The 17,757-nt window shown below is 38.5% G+C and overlaps 1 protein-coding gene across 1 annotated transcript in view; it reads left to right on the top strand.

Annotated features, from left to right (window-relative positions):
- CBL (Cbl proto-oncogene) overlaps positions 1-17,757 on the top strand; it is a gene marked incomplete at both ends in the record, with an annotated part of 80,790 nt that overhangs the window by 3,564 nt on the left and 59,469 nt on the right. The window contains one exon of the mRNA XM_079708577.1: positions 17,213-17,460. Within this exon, the coding sequence (XP_079564703.1) occupies positions 17,213-17,460 (248 nt within the window). The remainder of the gene's footprint in view (positions 1-17,212; positions 17,461-17,757) is intronic.

Here is a 17,757-nt window from a genome sequence, read left to right as displayed (position 1 = left end):
CTCCCGTTGCGGAGCACAGGCTCCAGACGCGCAGGCTCAGCGGCCAGGGCTCACGGGCCCAGCCGCCACGCGGCATGCGGGATTCTCCCGGACCGGGGCACGAACCCGTGTCCCTTGCATCGGCAGGCGGACGCCCAACCACTGCGCCACCAGGGAAGCCCTATGTTTTTATTTTAAATTAGCTTATGTTAGTAAAACCTTAAGGTGTTCAATTTTTTTTTTTTTTTGCGGTACGCGGGCCTCTCACTGTTGTGGCCTCTCCCGTTGCGGAGCACAGGCTCCGGCCGCGCAGGCTCAGCGGCCATGGCTCATGGGCCCAGCCGCTCCGCGGCATGTGGGATCTTCCCGGACCGGGGCACAAACCCGTGTCCCCTGCATCGGCAGGCGGACTCTCAACCACTGCGCCACCAGGGAAGCCCAGGTGTTCATTTATTTAATGGGCTATAATTTATGGGAAAAATGCTTTCCTTTAAAGCATGGGTTTAAAAAAGCATTTTAAAAAGATAATCCTTCTGCTACCTACCTTCTCCTGCTTGCCCTTAAAAAAAGCACCTTAAGTAACTTCCTGTATTTTGGAAGTAAGATGCACTTAATAGAATTTATGAATCAGTATATTTCATTGGACTTTTTTCTCATAGTAGTGCTAGGTGTAAATTCTTACATTCCAGGAGATTACATTATAGTGATAAGTGAATGTATGTTCAAAGTGATATGGGATCTCAAGTTTAAACATCATGTACATATTTCTTCTCTATCTTAACCTCTGAAGATTGTAAACTCCATGAGGACAGCAACTATAATCTCTTTATCTCCTACAGTGTCCAGTCACAAGGCCTTACACAATAGTAAGTGCGTTGTAAATATTTGTTAAACTGCTTTGTGTGTCCCAAAGGAATTCTGAAAGGGAAAGGAATGGGGGTGGGAATCATTTTTAATTACATTAAACTTATTTATTTCTTTCAGTAGTTCTTTGGTGGTATCATCCCTATTTTATGGATACTTAGCCTCAGAGAGGTTATGTAACTTAGTTAATAGGGGAACTTGACTTGGAATCCAGGATTACCCACCTCCTAAGGCTTAGTTATTTCCTCCATACAGTAACTTCTCAGGTATACAACAAAGTCTCGATAACAAAAGTCATTTTTCAGAAAGTGACCTGTGTAGGTATACAACAGCAATTCTCACACACGCACACACACACTCTCACACCTGCCATTCACACACTCAGGCAAAGTAGATGTTCTCTTGAATGATGTTAACATGGTGTTTAACTAGTACCATTAAAAGAAATATCTTCCTTTAAACTAAGGGTTTGTGTCTCTTCAAATTATGTGGACTGGTTACTTTGCATAGTTATCATGGACGTTTGTACACGTTATTCTCCCATTGCACTTAATTCATGCCATTCAGCTCTGATGGCAGCTGTCCTTGATGAAACATCTGCAGTGCAGTGGGGGGCTCTCAAAACAATAAATGTGGGCATTTCATCTTGTCACACCCACCAGGTGGAGCTGGTTCATGTTATTTTTCTTCTAAAAATTGGAAACCCTTTCTGTTGCTGTTGTATTAATAAAGTAGGTGTTTATTTTCTGGTAGTCAGCCCCTTCCCAATTTAATTTTAACTCTAGGAATATTAGTCACCCAGGAATTTGTGATTCAAAATTTGGGATTCATTAAAAAAAAAAAAGTGGGCTTCCCTGGTGGCGCAGTGGTTGAGAGTCCGCCTGCCGATGCAGTGGACACGGGTTCATGCCCCGGTCCGGGAAGATCCCACATGCCGCGGAGCGGCTGGGCGTGTGAGCCATGACCGCTGAGCCTGCGCGTCCGGAGCCTGTGCTCCGCAACGGGAGAGGCCACAACAGAGAGAAGCCTGCGTACCGCAAAAAAAAAAAAAAAAGTGATAGCATTTACCACTTTTTATTTCATCTGTCTCTCCCTCCACTAGAGCTCTTCAGGATCAAGGCTTTGTCTTTTTTTAAAATTTATTTTTGGCTGCACTGGGTCTTCGTTACTGTGCACTGGCTTTCTCTAGTTGTGTTCTCTAGTTGTGGCGAGCGGGGGCTACTCTTCGTTGCGGTGCGCGGGCTTCTCGTTGCGGTGGCTTCTATTTGTTGCGGAGCATGGGCTCTAGGCGTGCGGGCTCAGCAGTTATGGCTCGTGGGCTCTAGAGCGCAGGCTCAGTAGTTGTGGCGCACGGAATTAGTTGCTCCGTGGCATGTGGGATCTTCCTGGACCAGGGCTCAAACATGTGTCCTCTGCACTGGCAGGCGGATTCTTAACCACTGCGCCACCAGGGAAGTCCCAAGGCTTTGTCTTAACATCAGTTCCTGTGCCTAACACATAGTACTTGCTGAATGAAGTGCAAACATTTTAACAAAGTAAAATGGGATCAAAACATGTTCCCACATTTTCTATGTGATCAATTAGGAGGATCAGGTAGGGAATCTTTTTTTTTTTTTTTTTTTTGGGGGTGTTGAATTAAAGTAACATTTACTAAAAGTAGTTTTACCTTATTTGGTTATAAGGGTAGTATACAGTCATTGTAAACAAAAAGGTTCTGTTGTATTCATGCCTATTAAGAATTCCCCCGGGGCTTCCCTGGTGGCGCAGTGGCTGGGAGTCCGCCTGCCGATGCAGGGGACACGGGTTTGTGCCCCGGTCTGGGAGGATCCCACATGCCGCGGAGCTGCTGGGCCCGGGAGCCACGGCCGCTGGGCCTGCGCGTCTGGAGCCTGTGCTCCGCGGCGGGACAGGCTGCGACGGTGAGAGGCCCGCATACCGCAAAAAAAAAAAAAATTCCCCCAAGGGATGTAAAATTCTCCCTAGTTCCGTATGAAATGTGAGCTCACTGAACATTTCATGTGTGATTCATTATAGAAATTTTGAAGGGTATATGGAATAAAAGTAGGGTTAGGCCAGGGAAGAACATGATCTGCTCTGTTCATTTCGTGGCTTTGGTCGAAGTTTTTGGTGACCTTTGCTGTAGTACAACCTGTTTTTAATATGTTGTTTGTTGGCTGTATACACATGGGCAGATTGGTCCCCAAGTCTTCACTTTTGGTGGAGCTCATGTTATCGTCAAACATACGGATAATGTTTATGCTATGAAAATCACCCCCCTAATGACTAGCCTAGAGCATTAAAAGAAAAATGGACTAAACATTAGTTTGAAAACTGAGCCTAAATTTCAATCACATTTTCCAATGAAGTTGTTAATTCTGATCTTAGAATTAATTCTGATCATTAGGTTTGTTGGAAGAGGGGGATTATAACAAGCAAGTCATTGTGAAATGTTTTCATGATTAGCACATTTTGTGCTGGAAGGAAATAGGTGGGAGTAGTCAACCAGGAGCACTGGAAGCCAGCCTCAGCTCTGTCCCCACAATGTTCCTTCCTGCAGCAGCTTCCAAAAGGAGGAGGGGAAAGGGGTGCAGTGATGGTATTGGTGGTACACACCCACTGGGGATTCAAGCCCTAGGAGATGGAGTGTCACTGCCATAGAAACTCCTACATCAGCAATGACCCTTGGTCTCCTCTCTGCAACTTTTGGGATGGGTGGCGAGTCTTGCTTAGCAGACTCCTCTGCCTTGGGCGCCTTCTTACAGCCACCACTGACCTTCCCTTTTGCTCTGGGATCAACCACAAGAAATCTTAAAATGAGGCCAACTCACTGCTACTTCATTGAGGGGGATGGGATACTAATTCCTGCCTCCTCCTTTCTTAGAGCTACTTTGAATAGCAGTACACAGGTGTAGCACTCTTTGTGAAAAACAATTTATGAACCATAAAATATGCAGAACAAAATGTAAAGGTCTCCTTTTACTCTCATACTGCAAAATGACTACCCTCTCCAGAGGTAACCACTGTCTACTGTTTGGGGTCCATCCCTCCAGTCCCTTTTTCTAAGCAGCTGTGAGAAGCCTGGATGGATAGCATTGCCCTTGAAAGATTTATGACTTGAGCAAGTTGTTGCTTTTTTACCATTTACTCACTAAGACTGATAACCAAGTTCTCATAATTCCTTATATTGCTGAGCAGTTTACAATTTCACATCTGCTGATACAGCAAAAATTTCAAAATAATGTGTCTTATGAGAAAGAAACAGATTCAGAGAATTTAAGTAACATAAGCCACCCAGCTAATACTTTTGTCTTTTTATGTGGATCTTGAACTGCTGTTCAGACTCTAAGTGATTCTTTTTTCTTTTTAAAAAATATTATTTATTTATTTATTTAGGGCTGCATTGGGTCTTCGTTGCTGCACACGGGCTTTCTCTAGTTGCGGCGAGGGGGCTACTCTTCTTTGCAGTGCGCGGGCTTCTCATTGCAGTGGCTTCTCTTGTTGCAGAGCATGGGCTGTAGTCGCGCGGGCTTCAGTAGTTCTGGCACGTGGGCTCAGTACTTGTGGCTCGTGGGCTCTAGAGCGCAGCCTCAGTAGTTGTGGCGCATGGGCTTAGTTGCTCCGCGGCATGTGGGATCTCCCCTGACCAGGGCCCGAACCCGTGTCCCCTGTGTTGGAAGGTGGATTCTTAACCACTGTCCCTCTAAGCAATTCTTATAAGCCAGTGCCTCTCAGACTTTAACATGAATTCAGATCATCTGGGGATCTTGTTAAAACATAGAGTCTGAGTAGATCTGATGTAGGGCCTGAGATTCTGTGTTGCTGACAGGGATCACACTTCAAGTAGCAAGGCCCCATACCACAGTTGCTTTTATTTTATAGATAAGCTTGACAGATTTTATTTTAAAAAAAAGAAATGGCAGTAGAGTATCTTATTTATGTTTAAGGTATTATTATGTTCTTAAATTTGGAAAGTAATACATACTTATAAAATTACACATTTTTAAGCAAAAGTGGGATTTTTAAACAAAAATGCTTCTAGAATTAAAAAAATTTTTTGCTACATTATGGAGATTTTCCATGTTAATACTACATGTAGGTCTCCCTGAATAATTTTTTTTATAAATTTATTTATTTATTTATTAATGGCTGCATTGGGTCTTTGTTGCTGTGCGTGGGCTTTCTGTAGTTGCAGTGAGCAGGGACTACTCTTCGTTGTGGAGCGTGGGCTTCTCATTGCGGTGGCTTCTCTTGTTGTGGAGCATGGGCTCTAGGCAGGCGGGCTTCAGTAGTTGTGTCATGCGGGCTCAGTAGTTGTGGCTCGCGGGCTCTAGAGCGCAGGCTCAATAGTTGTGGTGCACGGGCTCAGTTGCTCTGCGGCATGTGGGATCTTCCCAGACCAGGGCTGGAACCCATGTCCCCTGCATTGGCAGGTGGATTCTTAAGCACTGCGCCACTAGGGAAGTCCTGAATTCTTTTTTTAAGGGGTGTATAAGATTTTATAATATGGATATATATATTTATTTAACAAATTCATATTGGTAGTCTTCTAGGTTATTTCTGATTTTTAATACTAGAAACAATGCTGCAGTGATATCTATTATGCAGTTGCTAAACATTCTTTAGAATAAACTTCTAGAAATGAAGTGTCCTGGGTCAAAGGAATCATACATTAAAGTTTGAAAAGTATATATTGGCACATTGCCTTCCAAAAAGTCTGCTTTCATCCACAATCCTTGTCTAGTTTGTTGATTTAAATATGGTAGCTGATTCCTAGTTACTTTAGGTGAAAATTACGTTGGCACCTTTTCTACCATCACACTTTCATTGAACATGAACTTTTTTCTGGGTGCTAGGGAGTTAAGGATGACTCAGTCCTCATACTTGCAAACTGGAGATATAACTGAAGGTGTTCAAAGGGATCAGGGAACCCCCTGTGGGAATCATTAGGCAAATCTTTACTTAATCCTTGAGACCAGAAAGAGGATTGGGACTGGAGAGGGACTAGACCAAGCAGAGAACTCCACAATATCCTAATTCACAGTTGTGCCTTAATTAGGGTCTGACATCCAAAAATGATGCTAAAATCATTTAATCTCTAGTTCATGCTAAGTATTGGTTTGAAGTTGCACTGATAAGTCTGAGAAGAGAATTATATTTTCCTTTTAAAAACAAAATCCCTGTATAAAAACTGCATGGTTAAGCTGTTAGCGCATGTCGGTTATTTAATTTCCTACATTGTACTGGCTGTATTTTTTTTTCTGCAATTAATGTGATAAATGAAAGTAATGAGATTGGTAATTAGTTGTAAGTGACAGTGCTTTTAATAAATAGCGTTGGGAGGTATTTGAGAAGTGTTGGGTAGTAATTACAGTTCAAGTCCCTGAATGGGTTTTGATAATCAGTAATGGAGAAGAGTAATTAGAAGTAAAAGACTTTTTTTTCTTGGAGCCATTATCTAGTGATGATATGTTTCTTTTAAAAAAAGTATGGGTTTCTGATTTCTCTTTGAAAAACTGTCATAAGTTTTCATTTAAAAGCTTCACTGTGTAGTTACACTTGTAAAACTGTTAAATCTCTTCAAGTTTCTGAGTTGATTAGTTTCTAAAACTTGAAGCTTTAAGAAAAGAAATTAATTGATCTAACTCTTAATTTACAGAGGGAGAGAGACCCAGAGAGACGAGTAACTTGCCCAGGGTCACATAGCCAGTTAATGTCAGTCACCAGACTAAGACCCAGGTCTCTGGACTCCTACCCTGGTGTCCTTTCTGCTGTACCTCCTGTTCTCTTGAGCAACTGATTCTTTTAAAACTGTAATCAAATTTTATGTGTTTTATGTATAGCTCACCATACTGAATACTTGCTTTTGAAGCTTAGTGCTTATTTTAATCATGCTTTTTAACATATGAAAAAGTTTGAAATGAAAAATGCTTCCATGGATAAGTTAAGGTCTACAGAGATAAAAATACTTAGTCATTCACAGTCATACATGCTTATAGTTTTCTGCTTAGTTAGAAATACAATTCCTTAGTGTTAGAAAAGATTCTGTGTTCAGAACAGAATTAGGCATAGGCACTGTTCTCTGTAACTTTTCTGTTTTTAAAAATTTAGCAATTTCCAAACATAATTTTATTCCTCTTTATTGTAATCATAGCACTTTCCAAATTTTTTCTATTGACCATTGAGCCCTTGGCAGAAGCAAAGGGAGGAGCTAGGCCAGTGAGGAAGCTATTATGAATGGAGTATATGGCAGCTGTGCAAGGATACTGTTGGTTTCCCAGAGCTAAGCATGTTTCTTTTTGACATTGTTCTGAGTGATGCTGTAAATGTACAGGCAGAAGTAAACAAAAGGAAGCCATTTTTGCTATTATAAGACTTGGAAAGCAAAATAAAATTGAGAACAGACTAAGCAGGAAAATGTCTTTTGGAATTTTTTTGGTGAATTTTTTTTTTTTTTTTTTTTTTTTTTTGCGGTACGCGGGCCTCTCACTGCTGTGGCCTCTCCCGTTGCGGAGCACAGGCTCCGGACGCGCAGGCGGAGCGGCCATGGCTCACGGGCCCAGCCGCTCCGTGGCATGTGGGATCTTCCCGGACCGGGGCACGAACCCGTGTCCCCTGCATCGGCAGGCGGACTCTCAACCACTGCGCCACCAGGGAAGCCCTTTTTGGTGAATTTTTAAAGCTCAGAATGCACATTTGTGCTTTGGAGGTTAACTGAAACTGCCAATTTAACATTCACTAATAAAGGCAGGTTCTTTTGGCTTTTGATGTTTGTTAACTATTGACTTGAATTATTCACAAAGCTTTTTGGAAACTTTTTCCCTAGAGGTTATAAATATTTAGGGAATTTTTTTTTCTTTACAGAAGATTTTAATGTCAAAAGAGTTGCTGCTCTACCTATATACTTCTGTGTTAGTGTTAAGGAGTGCTGATTTCCCTGGTCATGTGATTGATTTATCTTTGAAAGATCTTGAGAAAAGCAGATATTTAATCTACAGTTGATCTTTACAAGGTCACATTCTAAGGAGGGACTGATAGCATTTGTGGAACGTACATGATAGTAGTTTGAAAATGCGAACTAATCAAGTGTTTGGGAGACATTTAAAAACTCATGATATTTTAAATCTGTTATGAGGGGTCATGTGTTTTTTCAGGTCATTGTCATTAATCAGCGTTTATTAATTGCTTACTATAGGTTGGGCAGAGTAATTTTAGTTTAGTTTTGTTGTTGTTGAAAGGAAGTATACCTTTTTTTCCAGAGGTATTAGGCAAATAATGCATTTTAACCTGAATTCTTAATGTTAGTGCATTTGCCTTTAAATAGGGAGAATATATTATGGGTTGGCATGTGTAGCTCTGGATATAAATGTAAATAATTTGGGGGGAGCTCTGCTTGGTTTGGACCTTTGAAGGAGTGGATACTGTAGTTTTTGCAGATTGTTGGTCACCCTGTTCTTGGGTAGCCTGCTGCCTTTTCTCTATTCCTTGGTCACCAAGTAGTCAGAGACCATGCAGGTTTGGAAGGGTAGCTGTGGCATGGCCAGATGGTAGGAATAAGAGTGTCAGTTTCTGGGAGTCAACAAAGGGTGATGTGAGGTCTAACATTCTGTCTTCAATAGATAATTCCTGCCTAACCTGCAGATAAACCTGGTCGAGTTGTATGGAAATGGGGAGGGAACTAGCATTGAATGTCTACTTTATTGGAAACTGTGCAGTCCTTTCATAAACATTTATTATGAGGTGGGTATTATCGCTGTGTTACAGGTAAAACAACTGAGGCTCAGAGGTTAAGAAATTTACTGAAGGTAAATGACTGAAACAGGACATTCTGATGTGGCTATTTGGTGTAATCTTGTCAAGATACTAAAACATTTTAATTTTAATTCAACACATAAAAGCTTATATCTTAGTCTTCATCATACTGTCTCCTTGTTAATTCCCTGATACTCCACATCTCTCCCTTAATGACCCTCTTCACCTTGCTCTACACTTTAGTCTCACTGACCTTTCTGTTCCTCAAATCCAAACCTATTCTCACTTTAGGGCTGTTGGATTAGTTGTTCCCTCTGTTTGGGCTACTCTTCTGCTGATTCTACATGACGGGCTCCTTCCTGTAATTTTAACTCTTAGCCTAAATTCACCTCAGAGAAGCTTTCCCTACTCACTGTGCTAAAGTAGTCATCCAGCATTTTCTTATTATTCTATTTTAATTGTCTGCATAGAACCTGATATTTTTCCTGTTGATTTCCTTTTTGTTGTTTATTGCCTGATTCCTCTCAGATTCAGAGGCATGGTATTTTTACTTCTGTGTCCCAGTGACTGGCATATATTTGTTGAATGCATACGTTGAGAAAAATCAAAACCAAGTGCAATCTTCTTAAACGTACTGCCTTCATATCTCTGAATTTGTGTCTGTCTAAACCTGTCCTCAGTCCCTTTCTTCCTGTTTTAAAGGAAGGAGGTGTTCCTTCTTTTAATGGTATTGGGTGTTTAGTGTTCTAGCTGTGTTGTAGATCCCATTTTCCATTTTCTTTTAATTTATCTTTTTCTCTTTTGGTTCTTTCTCCATATAAAACATGCTCAGTATTCTCTGAAGATAAAAACCTTTGATCATATACCTCTTGTAGTCTTTGCTGAATCTTGATCTCTTAGTCTCAATGTCAGTCTCCCCTAACTCCCTCCATGGACTATTTAAGAACCTACCATTTTAATATTTTTATTATAAATATATATTTTGTAAAAATATATTCTGAATCATAAATACCTGTCTTTCAAATGAGGTTTTGGAATGTAATACTTATAAATTGGGTACTTTTTATTTTAATTAGTATGAGTTCTTAACTCTGTTGCATTTAGAATATAGCTGTCTTCTGAGGTAGAGTCTTTTTTTCTTGGCTATGTTGTTCCTTTTTGGCTTGAAACCCTTGATAGGATGAGCAGCTTCCTAAAACACTGTTAAAATATTCATAAATCATATATTTTTGTTGATTCAGCTTGTCTTTATTTGCCAGGCTTATATAGGGCTCTTTTTCAAGAGTACAGGAAAGGATGTACAGAGGATAAAATATTTAGTTTAGAAATTTTAATGTTGTCTTACATCATTTGAAGAGACATTAGTAATTAAATTGGAATTTTGCAATTGTTCCAGGTGGACCTAGTGATCCCACTTCTGGGGGATCTATCCTAAGGAAATAATCTGATGTTTAGAAGAATAAAATGCCCAAAGATGTTCCTCACAGCGATACTTGTAATAGCAAAGACTTAAAAACAGTATAAATGTTAAAGTGGAGGGGATGGTTTAAGATATGGTATGTCTATAGAGTGGAATCATTTAGACATCTTTAAAAAGTTTGTAATGAGCTTTTGGTGATGCAAGAAAATAGGCATTTTAAAATATTAAATAAAGAGTAAGAAGTCAGACTTCTGCTTCTACCACTGTTAGACTAGGCTGTTTTGAACCAAATAATACTGCTGGCAGCTAGAAAAGCTAGAAGATGTTGAAGAGCTATAAAGGCAGTGAGGAATTAGAGGCCAGGTTCTGGAAGATAAGGAAAGCTCTGAGAGGTAAGCCTTATTTTTGAGGCTGCCTTTTCCATGAGGTCATTGCTGATTCTGGAAGTGATAGCTGAGAGGCTGAATAGAGTTTTCAAAATGCTCATGTCAAGGAGGACAAAAAATTGGAATTAGGGTCTGCCAAGGTGGAGGGCCCTGGGAAACACTCTAGGTTTTGGGTTTGGGTACCTGAGGGCCTGAATTGTAGGAGTAAGGGTGAAACAGAAGTAAACCAGTCTTTACAGGGCACTGAAGACTGAAGCCCAGCTTTTTAATCTTCTCAATTTTGGGTTAGATTAAGATGACCTGGAATTCCTAGTGTCCCTAGCCAAATACGTCTGCTAGAAGCAAAAGTAAATACTTTCTGGGCTTCCCTGGTGGCGCAGTGGTTGAGAGTCCGCCTTCCGATGCAGGGGACACGGGTTCGTGCCCCGGTCCGGGAAGATCCCACATGCCACGGAGCCGCTGGGCCCGTGAGCCATGGCCGCTGAGCCTGCGTGTCCGGAGCCTGTGCTCCGCAACGGGAGAGGCCACAGCAGTGAGAGGCCCACGTACTGCAAAAAAAAAAAAAAAAAAGTAAATCCTTTCTGAATAATATCATCCATAGCCTCAGATTGTCTCTATAATTTTTTATACACAGTGTTCAGCACTCAATAAAAAATAATTAGGTTTATGAAAAAACAAACTACAACTAAAAACCAACAGGAAAGATTGATAAAAGATACATACTTACAGGGGATACAGATATTTGAGATATCAGTCATGGGCTTATATCTATGATTAATGTGTTAGAAGAATTAAAGATAAAATAGATAATTTTGTCAGAGATCTGAAATGGTAAATAATGAAATAGAAATTCTAGAACTGAAAAACACAAGAACTGATTGTTAACTCAGTGAGTGGGTTTAATAGCGTAAAACTGAAGGAAAAATTAGTGAGGTAGAAGGTAAGTCAGAAAAAAAAAATCCAGACTGAAGCATTGAGAGACAAAAGGATGGAGAATACAGAAAAGAGTATGAGAGGCATATGGAATATTGAGTAAAGGTCTTATGTATAAGTACTTGAAGTTCAGAAGGAGAGAGGAAAGAGAATGGGGCAAAAGCAATATTTGATGAGAAATTGGCTGAGAATTTTCCAAAACTGACAGAAATTATCAAGCTCCAAATTAAAGAAGCTCTGTAAACACCAGGAAAAATCCAGAGTAAACTACACCTAGGCACATTGTAGTAAAACTGTTGAAAACCCGAGGCAAAGAGAAATCTTAAGCAACCACAGAATAAGACATTTTATCTTCAAAGGAGCAACAGTGAGACTGACAGCCTGACTTTTCAACAGTGACAGTGGCATCTAGAAGGCATTCCTCATTTTATTGCACTTCATTTTATTGCACTTAACAGATAATGCGTTTTTTTAATAAATTGAAGGTTTGTGGCAACCCTGTGTTGTCAGTTGATGATTAGCATTTTTTAGTAATAAAGCATTTTTAAATTAAGGTATGTACATTGTTTTTTAATAATGCTATGTCTTGCACACTTAATAGACTATAGTATAGTGTAAACATAACTTTTATATGCACTGGGGAACCAAAAATTTTGTGTGAGTTGCTTTATTGCAATTCTTGCTTTATTGCCATACTCCCTTTATTGCAGTGGTTTGGTACCGAAACTGCTATATCTCCGAGGTATGCCTGTAGCTATAAAATGATGACAGAAAGTAACTGCCAATCCTTATCCAGGGAAAATAGCCTTTAAAAGTGGTTACAAAATAAAGATGTTTTCAGATAAACAAAAACTGAGGAGAATTTATAGCCAGCAGCCTATACCCTAAAGGAAATACTAAAGGATGTTCTTTAGGCTGAAGGAAAATGATTTCAGATGCAGTGAAGAGCATTGGGAAGGGGGGTTGTGTGGGTAAATGTGAATGAATATTGGCCGTATAAAATAATAACAGAAGTAATAGTAATAATAATGACTTGTGTACTTTATATGATATATGGAATTAAAATGTGTGATAGTAATAGCACATAACTTGAAAAGAGTAAATGGAGTTAGTGTCCCAAGTTCCTTGCATTGTCTGGAAGTGGTAAAAGTACTACTTTATATAAGATTTAATGAGTCAGAGATGCATTTTATAATTACTAAGGTATTCATTTGAAGAGTAGTAAAAGAATATATATTTGGCAAGCTGATGGGGGAGAAAATTGGGAAAATAAAAAAATGCTTAAAGCAGAAGAGGGCAAGAAAGGGGAGGTAAAGGAAGATGAAACAGGAGAGATACATAGGAAACAAATAGTAAATTATTTTATTATTTATTATAGGATCAGTACTTATTAAGTGAACCATATGAAATTGCCAGTATTTGACCTACAATAATAACAGTTTCATAGTTGAAGTGTAAGCAGGTCAAATTGGTTAAAATAAAAGATTGTCAGAATTAAAAGGAAACCAGCTATATTCTGCATGACAAAGTCATGCATTAAATGTAAGGATACAGGAAGTTTGAAGATAGAAGAATGGAAAAAGATACACCATGCAAACACCAACCCAGGAAAGTTGGTTTAGCTATATTAGATACATTAAAGGGGACTTTAAGGCAAGAAGTGTTTCTAAAGAAGGATATTTCGTTGATGAAAGTGCCGTTTACCAAGAAGAAAATAAAAAGGATGTTGAAAAAAATAATACAGTATTATAATTGCATTGATTTTTTTTAAACAAAAGGAAAAAGTAGTTCAGTAGTTCTTATGATTTATCATTACTAAAATGTTAGTGTTGTCAAACTAATCAGTCTTTGCATTTATGATTAAAAAAATTTTTTTTATTGGAGTATAGTTGATTTACAGTGTTGTCTTAGTTTCAGGTGTGCAGCAAAGTGAATCAATTATACGTATACATACATCCACTCTTTTTTAGATTCTTTTTCCCATATAGGTCATTACAGAGTATTGAGTAGAGTTCCCTGTGCTATACAGTAGGTCCTTGTTAGTTATCTATTTCATATATAGTAGTGTGTATATGTCAACCCCAATCTCCCAATTTATTCCTCCCTCGCCCTTTCCCCTGCTGGTAACCATAAGTTTGTTTTCTACATCTGTGACTCTATTTCTGTTTTGTAAATGAGTTCATTTGTACCATTCCTTTAGGTTCCACATAAAAATGATATCATATGATATTTGTCTTTCTCTGTCTGACTTACTTCACTCAGTATGACAATCTCTAGGTTAATCCATGTTGCTGCAAATGGCATTATTTCATTCTTTTTTTTATGGCTGAGTAACATTCCATCGTATATATGTACCACATCTTCTTTATCCACTCCTCTGTCAATGGACATTTAGGTTGCTTCCATGTCTTGGCTATTGTAAATAGTGCTGCAGTGAACATTGGGGTGCATGTATCTTTTCAAATTATGTTTTTCTCCAGATATATGCCCAGGAGTGGGATTGCTGGATCATATGGTAGTTCTGTGTTTAGTTTTTTAAGGAACCTCCATACTGTTCTCCATAATGGTTGTACCAATTTACATTCCCACCAACAGTGTGGAAAGATTCCTGTTTCTCCACACCCTCTCCAGCATTTATTACTTGTAGATTTTTTGATCATGGCCATTCTGACCAGTGTGAGGTGATACCTCTTTGTAGTTTTGATTTGCATTTCTCTAATAGTGATGTTGAGCATCTTTTCATGTGCTTTTTGGCCATTTATATGTCTTTGGAGAAATGTCTATTTAGATCTTCTGCTCATTTTTTTGATTGGGTCATTTCTTTTTTTGATATTGAGCTGTATGAGCTGTTTGTATATTTTGGAGATTAATCCCTTGTCGGTCGCTTTGTTTGCAGATATTTTCTCCTATTCTGTGGGTTGTCATTTTGTTTTGTTTATGATTTGCTTTTGTGTCTTGAGAAATACTTCCTCTCTGAGATCATAAAGTTCAACAAATATTTTCCAAATTTTTTTCTAAAAGCTTTAAAGTTTTTTCTCCACACAAGATCTTTAATTCATCTGAAATTTACTTTTCATGTAATGTGTAAGGGATGTAATTTTTTTCCCCATATGGATAACCCGTTTTCCAGTAGTTTTTCTCTTGAAGTGATTTGTGTGTTTTTTTCTTTTTTCTTTTTTTGGCCACACTGAATGGCATGAGGGATCTTAGTTCCTCTACCAGGGATCGAACCCGTACCCTCTGCAATGGAACCACCTAGTCCTAACCACTGGACCTCCAGGGAATTCCTCTTGAACTGATTTGTAATGCCACTTCTGATGCTGAATTTCCATACATGTGTGTCTCTGTTTCGGCTCTCTTCTTTTCCATTTGGCCATTTATCTGTCTTTGGTCAACATCACACTATTTTAATTATAAAATTTTTAAAAGTCTTGATAATCCATTGGGTAACTACCACCTACTTTGTGACTTTTCAAAATAGGCTTGGCTGGTTTTGGTCTCTTTTTCTTCCGTGTGGGTTTTGGGATCAACTTGTTAAGTTCCATGAAAAAGCTTTTTGGAATTTTGATAGGAATTGCACTGCATTTATATACTAATTTGGGGGAGAACTGACATCTCCTTAAACGTGATAGGGTTCTTCATTAATTTCTATTCTTATGTTCTTCAGTGAAGTTTTGTAGTTTTCTTCATAAGAGGCTTACACATTTTTTGTTAGATATATTCCTAGGAGCCTTAAATTTTTATTTATGCCATTCAAAATGGCAACAATTAAAATTATATTTTAAAATTATTTATAAAATTTTTATGAATGCCCTTTTGATATATCAATTTTGAATCCAGCAACCTATTAAACTGTTTTGTTTCTAATGTTTTATCAGTTCTCTTTCATTTTATTCGTGGACAGTTATATCAGCTACAAGTAAAGTAAAATTATTTTCTTTCTGTTACTTATATTTTTACCACCTATGTATGCATATTGCATCAATATAGTTTAGAGGGATATCCTTGTAATAGTAATGTAGTCATATACATGTAATTGTAATATATATATTTTGTTTCTGGTTTCTTTAGATCTACTTTGTTTGAGAGGAGCATCCATGTGGTAGTGTATTGTTGCTAATAAATATACTACAGTTTATCCACTCTACTGTTGATGGACATCTGGGTTGTTTGCAGTTGTTAGTTGTTACACATTTTTGTGTGTGTATCGCAGTATACCTTTCCAGGTGGAGATCTGCAGGTTTGTAGGGCATATAAGTCTTTAGCCTGACAATACAGTGCCGATCTATCTTCCAAGGTGGTTTTATTAGTTTAGATTCCCACCAGCAGTATTTGAAGGTCCTTGCTCCTTGCCAGTGGTTGGCATTGCCAATTTGGTGTGTGTAGTGATAGTATCTAATTGAGAGCTTACAATTGTCATTTTAATGAAATTAAAATGATTAAGGAGATTAAGCACCACTTTATATGTTTATTGGTTGTTTGGATATCTTCTTTTGTCAAGTTTTTATTCAAGTCTTTTGTCCATTTTTGGGAATTCCCTGGTGGTCCAGTGGTTAGGACTCAATGCTTCCACTGCTGGGGGCACGGGTTTGATCCCTGGTTGGGGAACTAAGATCCCGTGTGCTGCGCGATGTAGCCAAAAAAAAAAAAAAAAAACAGATCGTCCCTATCTTACTGATCTGTAGATGTTCTTTATATATTCTGGATATGTATGTCTGGATATATACATATTGTAAATATCTTCTCTGATTTTGTACATGTGTTTTTACTCTTTTGTGGTATCTTAGAAGTTCTTTTAGAGTATAGTAGAATTTAATTAATATTTTCCTTTGTTAATGTTTTTTATGGCCCTGTTTAAGAATTTTTTCTCCATCATGAAGTAATGAAAGATAGTTTTCTTATCTTCTAAAGCTTTATTTGCCTTTCACATTTAGGTCTAGAGCCCATCTAGGTTTTTTGTTTTGTTTCGTTTTTTGCATAGTGTAAGGTAAGGGTTTAGTTTGATTTTCTTTTTTTCCTATATAGATTGTTCCACTACTGTTTTTGGGAAAGATCACACCTTTGTGATGTCAAGCGTCTATATATGTGTGGGTCTATTTCTACACTTTTCTGTCCCACTAATTTATATCTCTTCCAGACACACAAAAATCCACATAAATGGAAAGTACTAAATAAGATGGTAGGAATAATTACAAATTATTAGTCATTACAGCAAATATAAACTCACCAGTTAAAAAACAAATATTGTTACATTGGATTAAAGAAGTCTAACTATATGTTCTTTAAAAGAGACCTACTTAAAACTAAGAACTGAGAAAAGTTGAAAGTAAAAGAAGGTAAAATGAATTAACCAGGCAAATTCTGAGAGTTCTACATTTATATGGGAAGGAATGGTGTCTCAGTTCAACTCTTTGCTGGGTCCAAGGCCTCTGTGCTCCTGTCCCCTAGTGGTTGTTAAAGCTCTAGGCTCCTACGTTACCAGGTTTACCTCCCAGGGCAGCCACGTTCTTTATTTCTGCCCCTGGAAATTTTCTTTATTCTGCTGTGGTGTGAGCCATGCATTTCAGAGGAATTCGCCGTGCTTCATCTAGCATTTTTTTAGGCATGTATGTGGATGTCTTCCCCACTCCAATTGTTTAGTCTTCTATGTGTTGTCTGAACTGTTAGATATGGTTTTGAGAACCCACTCTCTAGGGAGACTACTAAAAATGTAAAGTGATTGCCTGTGGGTGTGTGTTTGGGTTATGGATCATTTCTTATATTCTTGTGCATTTTTCATATTTCCGCAATAGAGCACATATTTTATAATTTTCTAAACTTAAAAAAGGAAATTGCCCTTAAGATCCTCCAAGTAATAGCCCTTCTTTTCCATTTGTTGCAGGTGGTGCGGTTGTGTCAGAACCCAAAGCTGGCGCTAAAGAATAGCCCACCTTATATCTTAGACCTGCTGCCAGACACCTACCAGCATCTCCGCACTGTCTTGTCAAGATATGAGGGGAAGATGGAGACCCTTGGAGAAAATGAGTATTTTAGGGTGTTCATGGAGAATTTGATGAAGAAAACTAAGCAGACCATAAGCCTCTTCAAGGAGGGGAAAGAAAGAATGTATGAGGAGAATTCTCAGCCTAGGTAATGGAGAATACTACACAAATATTTATTCAGGTCTGTGACTGCCTGAATAGGTAACACATAGAAATAGTTGAGTTGGTTTTAATTTTATGTCAACAAGAATAGAATGCAAAGTTGACGTTTGACTTAAAGCTGTGTTTTGTATAAAAGGTTACCTTGGAGAGTATTGATCCATCCCTAGCTCTGATTATTTGTTTACCTCTGAAAAGTCAGTGACTTACAGCCATGAAGATGAGTTGGAGGCAGTAGGTCTTTCAGAGGCCCTGAAGATCATGAAAGTTTGTGGATAGGTGAGAG

The sequence above is a fragment of the Hyperoodon ampullatus genome (genome assembly GCF_949752795.1).
Source record: "Hyperoodon ampullatus genome assembly, chromosome: 7".
Lineage (NCBI taxonomy): Eukaryota > Metazoa > Chordata > Mammalia > Artiodactyla > Ziphiidae > Hyperoodon > Hyperoodon ampullatus.
Note: the sequence above shows the minus strand (reverse complement) of the source record. Positions and strands in the feature narration are given on the sequence as shown.